This window comes from Xenopus laevis, chromosome 2L (assembly GCF_017654675.1).
Source record: "Xenopus laevis strain J_2021 chromosome 2L, Xenopus_laevis_v10.1, whole genome shotgun sequence".
Classification (NCBI taxonomy): domain Eukaryota; kingdom Metazoa; phylum Chordata; class Amphibia; order Anura; family Pipidae; genus Xenopus; species Xenopus laevis.
The window spans coordinates 103,536,939-103,543,305 of record NC_054373.1 but is presented as its reverse complement, the minus strand read 5'-3'; the positions used below and the strand labels follow the sequence as shown (position 1 = coordinate 103,543,305).

The 6,367-nt window shown below is 39.5% G+C and overlaps 1 protein-coding gene across 1 annotated transcript in view; it reads left to right on the top strand.

Annotated features, from left to right (window-relative positions):
* The first annotated feature begins 911 nt into the window (after positions 1–911).
* LOC108708345 (autism susceptibility gene 2 protein homolog) overlaps positions 912–6,367 on the top strand; it is a 308,940-nt gene continuing 303,484 nt past the window's right edge. Inside the window, exon 1 of the mRNA XM_018246943.2 lies at positions 912–2,165. Coding sequence (XP_018102432.1) covers positions 1,890–2,165 — 276 coding nt within the window. The 5' untranslated portion in view covers positions 912–1,889. The remainder of the gene's footprint in view (positions 2,166–6,367) is intronic.

The following is a 6,367-nucleotide window of genomic DNA, read 5'->3' as shown; positions in this document are numbered from 1 at the left end:
AGTGGGATTATGCATGTATGAGTAAGTGGGTATTACATGTATGAGTGGTATTATACATGTATTAGTGGTATTATACATGTAGGAGTGAGTATGATTACATGTATGAGTGGGATTATACATGTATCAATGGGATTATACATGTATTAGTGAGAGAGAATACATGTATGAGTGTAATTATACATGTTTAAATGATCTGAATTACATGTATATGTGGGATTATGTATGTAAATTAGTGGAATTGCATGTATGAGTGAGTGAGTGGGATTACATGAATGAGTGAGTGGGAATACATGCATGAGTGGGATTATACATGTATGAATGAGTAGGATTACACATACTTGCTAATAAAGTTGCATTACAAAAAACTTCTGAGCAAGATCACCAGGCGTGTCTGGATATACAAATAAAAATGATGATGTAGTCGATAGAATATAGCCGCCTGGTTGAAGCAGATAATGGAGGGGAAAAATACAGAGACAATGATGCATTTTGTGTGGGGAATATTTGTCCAACCAAAAGACATGGTAAGGGTTTACATGTCGTTTAAGGGGCTATTGCATGTTGAAACCAGTGGAGTATCCCATATACTGTATATATATTAATGTATTTCAGTGTTGCCTTGACTTCCTTTCGTTTTAAGGTTATGAAATGCTAAATAAACTCGTTCTGGTCTTACTCGTTGCACAAGGACATCAAATGCATATAGAGCTAACACGACTACTGAGACTTAAAAAAACGCAAGGTACTTTCTTCTCTAAGGGTTACAGAAAGGAATGTGCTTGACATTGCAGTAAACTCCCTTCCACTCTCCATGACTTTCAGTACCCTGGGCAGCAACTCCCTGTTGCTGTTCAGAACTAGGACCCTGCAGCCTTCCGTGCTCGTGCACGCTACGAAACCACGCCCCTAAGGCCGTCCGGCTCCAGAATGTGTCAGGATACAGACTTTGGCGTAAAGCCAGCCTGAGTAGGGAGAGACACAGCATCGCCCTGACCTCCCGTGGAGCAGAAGTGGACTCCGAGGAGGAGGAGGAGAAAAGAGCCTTCAGCACTGGAGAGCACAGCACACTGAACACATCACTGCTCTTACTTCCATTACATTGTGTGTGTGTGTCTATATGTGTTACTGCTGCTGCTGCTGCTTGTCTCTCTTATTCCTGCACTTCTCTCCCACCCAGTCTCCTGCCCATATCCCTCCTCTGTCTGCTTAGTCTGAATGCATCTGTCACAGAGGAGGGGAGAAGAAGAAGCAGAAAAAGAAAATCAAGCAGGAGGGAGAAACGAACGAGGGGAGGAAGTTCCTTACACAAGGGGAGGGGGGAATTAGGAAGAGTACTTGGGATGGGGTTAAAAAAAGGAGAAGAAACGACAAGAGTTAATTACCTGCTGGGAATAAATCAAGTGGAAATACCTGGGTTTTATTTTTTCTCTCTTTTTCTGGATTTATTCTGAATTTTGTGATCAAAGCATTCTGCCATTCAGATTTATTGTGTGCTTTGTGTTTTTTTCCCCTGTTCCCCCCTTTTTCATAATCTTTTTTTTTTTTTCTACAAAGGCGACCTGTGATCAGCCATTACTTTCCTTGGCAGGCTTGTAGGAATCTCTGGCATTATTATTTTTGTATGTCTCTATGTGGTGGAATCACACTCAACCTTTTCTCTCCATTCCAGTTTGTGTGCATGGATCTCAAGGAAGGTGATTTGTGCTCCCAAGATCTTTTTTATTAATTCTTCTTTTTTTATGACCATTTTTATTCCATTGCTTTCCCAGAACGTGGTGTTTTATTAATTATTTTTGATCAGGAGGGGAGGGGGAGTAGGGGAAGGGGAAAGGGAAAAGGGGGGTGGTTGCTGGTGTCTTGGTGCTGCTGCTGCTGGTGTTGTGGGTGCAATGGATGGCCCACGGTGCAATGGCTTTCGCAAAAAGAGAAGATCTAAATCCCAAAGGGATCAGGAGGTTAGATCCAAAAGTGGATTAAGGGTTGCCAGGACCGGTTCTCTGCTTTCCTCATCTGGATCTGAAAAAGAAGACAATGAGAACCCAACCGGCTCCTCCTTGCCCAGACCCAAACCACCCAGGAGAAAGAGGAAAGAGTCCTCTTCAGCTGAAGAAGACATCATTGATGGATTTGCAGTGACCAGCTTTGTGACTTTTGAGGCTTTGGAGGTAAGGAGAGAGCTGTGTTTAAAGGGTGTGTGCTTTGGATTGTGGGGGTTCATTTAAGGTCCTAATGTTTTGAAGTGAGGTGGTGGAGTGGAGTGGAGAGGAGGGAGGGGGGCTGGACCTATGTCACTGCAGAATGTTTAATCCTTTCATGCCTAGGTTTGGGAATGAGAGTAGCTGGCTGCAGGTCACACTCAAACACTTCTCCAGCACTGGGGTGGTTAATTCTGTATCTTAGCTGGAGATATGGAAATTAAGTGTCTGTGCTAGGATGAATGAGGTGGTTTGAGACACCGATGGCAATAACTGGTTAAGTGTATGTTGATGGTTAATTTAATAAGCTAAATGTTATCATTATTTTTTTAGCATTTTAGGTGGATCCCTACATCTGGGAGTGGTTCAGGTTTAAGAAAGGTTCTTGGACCCATGTGTTCCGATACATACCTGTCATTGGGATACACTTAACAAACATGAATGTGACAGTGAAAGCTCATTCTTACTGCAGGGGTTAATGAAAACATCAAATCATCCCTGCTGACGTCCTGTATTAAAGGCTTCTCCTGCTATTGTCTGTGCAAAAGTGATTCTCTGTTAGCTGGCAAATGCTTTGAGTTTTTGTAGCTTTCGGACACCTGCAGCTTTTTAACCACTAAAATATGTATTTTGCATTGTGTCTCATCTGGGAAGTGATTGTGGTTTGGAATGTTTCTGTGCTGGAGCACTGATTTGGCGGAAAGTATGGCTTTGTTTGCTTTAAAATGTCTCTTGTCTGTGCTCTGCCATTGCTACATGCAGCTCCATCAGCAAACCATTCTGTCGGAAAATGGCATGGCTGAAATGTGAAAGTTTCCCCATTTTCTGCATTTAATTTTAGTGGGTACAAGGGGGCTAGGACCATAAGGCTTATTTAATGATGAACCAGTGTTGCTTTGCCAGGCTGTACTTATGCAACCTGAATTCATTGTTCAAGGTTACCTTGCGGTAAGATCCAAAGTGAATGGGTGATTAGGAGATTGTCTGATTGCCATCAATGTGAAATCCCACATGCAAATACAAAGCAGAATGAAATGTTGCCTTCTGGGACCAGTTAGGCCAAAGCTTTGGGAGAATCTCTGGTACCTAAAGTGTTATTGTTTAACAGTGGGCATAAAAAGGCAACATCTACTACTAGCTATTTATGCAAGGCACTAAAATAATACTGTTGTTGTTAAATAAAAAGTGTGTAGGCAGTAATCTGCCTTGGAATATCCCAAAGGAACCAGTGCTTTCCATTATGTTGCATAATGACCAAATTCAGTTTTTTTTTTTATTATACCAGGTGTTTTCCCTTTACATAAATACATCTGTTTTAACACTACATGATATGTTCACCCACTTTCTTTGTCTAGTTGCACTCCACATATATTCCTGTTGGTCAGTATGAAAGAGTCTGAATCTTACTTGGTAGGAGTTGGTGTCTCCTTAGTTTATTAGCACCTGTCGGGTATTTAAAGGTGTCTTGACCATAACCTCTTTTTAATAGTCAATTCATTTTAGGGGGAATATCAGGAGGACATGTATCAAAATACTTCACAATTTTCTTTTTTTTACTACCACTGGTACCCAGGAGAGAATATTAAAGCTTTTCCATTCTGGACATGTTGAGTGATGCATGTAAAATACCTTAATGGACACCTTGTCAAAATAAGATTGATTCATACATGTCTAATGCTGTTTAAGTGCCAGAGTAGACCGTTTGCTAATTGTAACAATTGTGTCTCATTCTTATCACTCAAGCAAACTGGGCAGAGATGATATGCCCAATCCCATGGTTAGTTAGTGGGTGTCTGATATGGGTTATAATTTTAAGACTCCATGTTGTAGACTTTTTGCCACTTCTAAGTTACCTACATATGTCTAAACAAAACCACATATACCTTGGAGCCTGTAGGACCTTGTTGATTACCAGTATGTAAAGAATATTCATTCTGTTGGTAATAGGTTGGATGCCTAACTTTGTTTGTCTAAGTGCTTCAGAGCTATGATTTTAGATGACAGGGTTAGGTTGGTTTGTGCCAGACTTTCAAAATAATTAATCATTGTTTTCTGCAAAAAAAAAGTGGGGAATTGACTTTCCACTGACGTTTTATGAAAAACTACAGCAGTCCAGTAGAATTTCTAAATAAGGGCCACACAGCCAGCTTACCTGCCTCTTCATGACATTGCTCTCTAACTAGTACTTGCAATAGTATAATGTTTTTCGATGTTATACACTACTGAACATGCACAATCCTAATTCTTTGCAAAGGACAATGGGGAGAGTTAAGATGGCTGTATGATGCTTCTTTTCATATTTTCCCTGGTTGATGCAATTTATTTTAAATAGGAGTACTGGCACAGGGAAAAAATTATATTTTATTCAGTGGATGGTGGCTAACATTTTGAAACCCCTTGTGAATTAGCCTTTCCTTGTCCTTTAAGCTGTTGGAACACACACAAAGTCCAATCCTCTTTAGTGGCATGTGGCAGGTGTTTTGCCAGAAAACTCAGGGGATGGCTTTTCTGCAGGTAGAGATCTTCAGTGCTTTCTTTGTGCTGACTAAAATGATGTTTTGGTAATTAGCCACGAGGGAACTAAAAAGAAAAGCATTATATATTGTATTGATTCCAACGTATGTGTAAATGATGTTGTGTTTTTTTGGCTATTAAATATGCCTTTAAGTGTTCTTTTAAATCACACATTGTACTTCAGAGCAGCCTGCTTCATTGTATTAAGATTGATCTTTTATATTATAATTTTGTATGTTGTATCCAGTATTGATAGCAGACACCATAATGCAGAAATGTACAATATTTCTTACCACTCCTGATGAGTTTTCCAAGAGACTGAGAAATATTGACACAGAATGAGATCTTTTGTTGTATAAAATGTAAGCAAACAGCTGAAAGACTACATATTTTATTAAATTGAATACATACCACACTGTATACTGTAAAATGTGTCTTTGCCGTGATGAAGGCCCACAGAGCAGCATATCATTTAAACTGGCAAAAGGAAAAACTAAAGGTAAATATTATTTTTACTATTAAGGAGTAACAACTATCAGGAGCTTTTCAAGTAGGTAGTACAGGTATAGGATCTGTTATCTGGAAACCTGTTATCCAGAAAGCTATAAATTACAGAAAGGCTGTCTCCCATAAATTACATTTTATCCAAGTAATCCGAATTTTTCAAAATGATTTCTTTTCTGTGTAATAATAAAACAGGACCTTGTACTTCATCCAAACTGAGATATCATTGATCCTTAGTGGAAGCAAAACCAGCCTATTGGGTTTATTTAATGTGATTTTCTAGTAGACTGAAGGTATTAAGATACAAATTACAGAAAGAGCCCTGGTCCCAAGCATTCTGGATAACAGGTCCCATACTTGTATTTTGTTATGTAGGGTCATAACCAGCAACTATTTTAAAAGACAGCTACATTCATCCACATCCCATTTACTCTTAAAGTGGACCTGTCACCCAGACATAAAAAGCTGTATGATGAAAGTCCTTTGCAAATTAAACATGTAACCCAAATTATTTTTTTCATTAAAACATCCATACCTGTTATAAAGGTGTTTACATATCTGAGCTGTCAATCATATATTACCTGTCCCGCCTCTATGCCTCTATGCCTCTGTTTTCACTTTACATTCAGCACTTCCTAAATGTCACTGAACTTCCTATATCCCCCCTTCCCTCCTCAGGACCCATTATTGTGTATGTCCGCATGGCCATTAGGTCCCCCATTCTGGCACATAAACAAGATTTTGTGGTGATACACAACTTGCCTTAAAGGGGAACAATCATGACAAGCCATAATTAAAAAGTCACTTATATTGTTGGAATATAAGTGAAATCAAACCAATAGCAATTAAAATGACACCAGTAATTGGTAAGCACTATCTTAAATTTATTAACAAAAAGCACAATTGTCAGCTGCTGATTTAAAACTGTATTCAGGCTTAAGAAAAGTGGGAGTGCCTCCCCTACATACTAGGTCATCCAGGCAACACCCATAACCCAGCCCCTCACTCTCACTGTGCTAGAGGACTTAGTCAGAAATGTTTAATACGGTGTCCATCCACTCTCCATCCCCAAAAAAGTTTTGCATCTCTAGCCTGCACATATTCACAGCACCATTTTTCCCTTATTCTGAGCTCTTTCCTTCTCCCTCACGCTT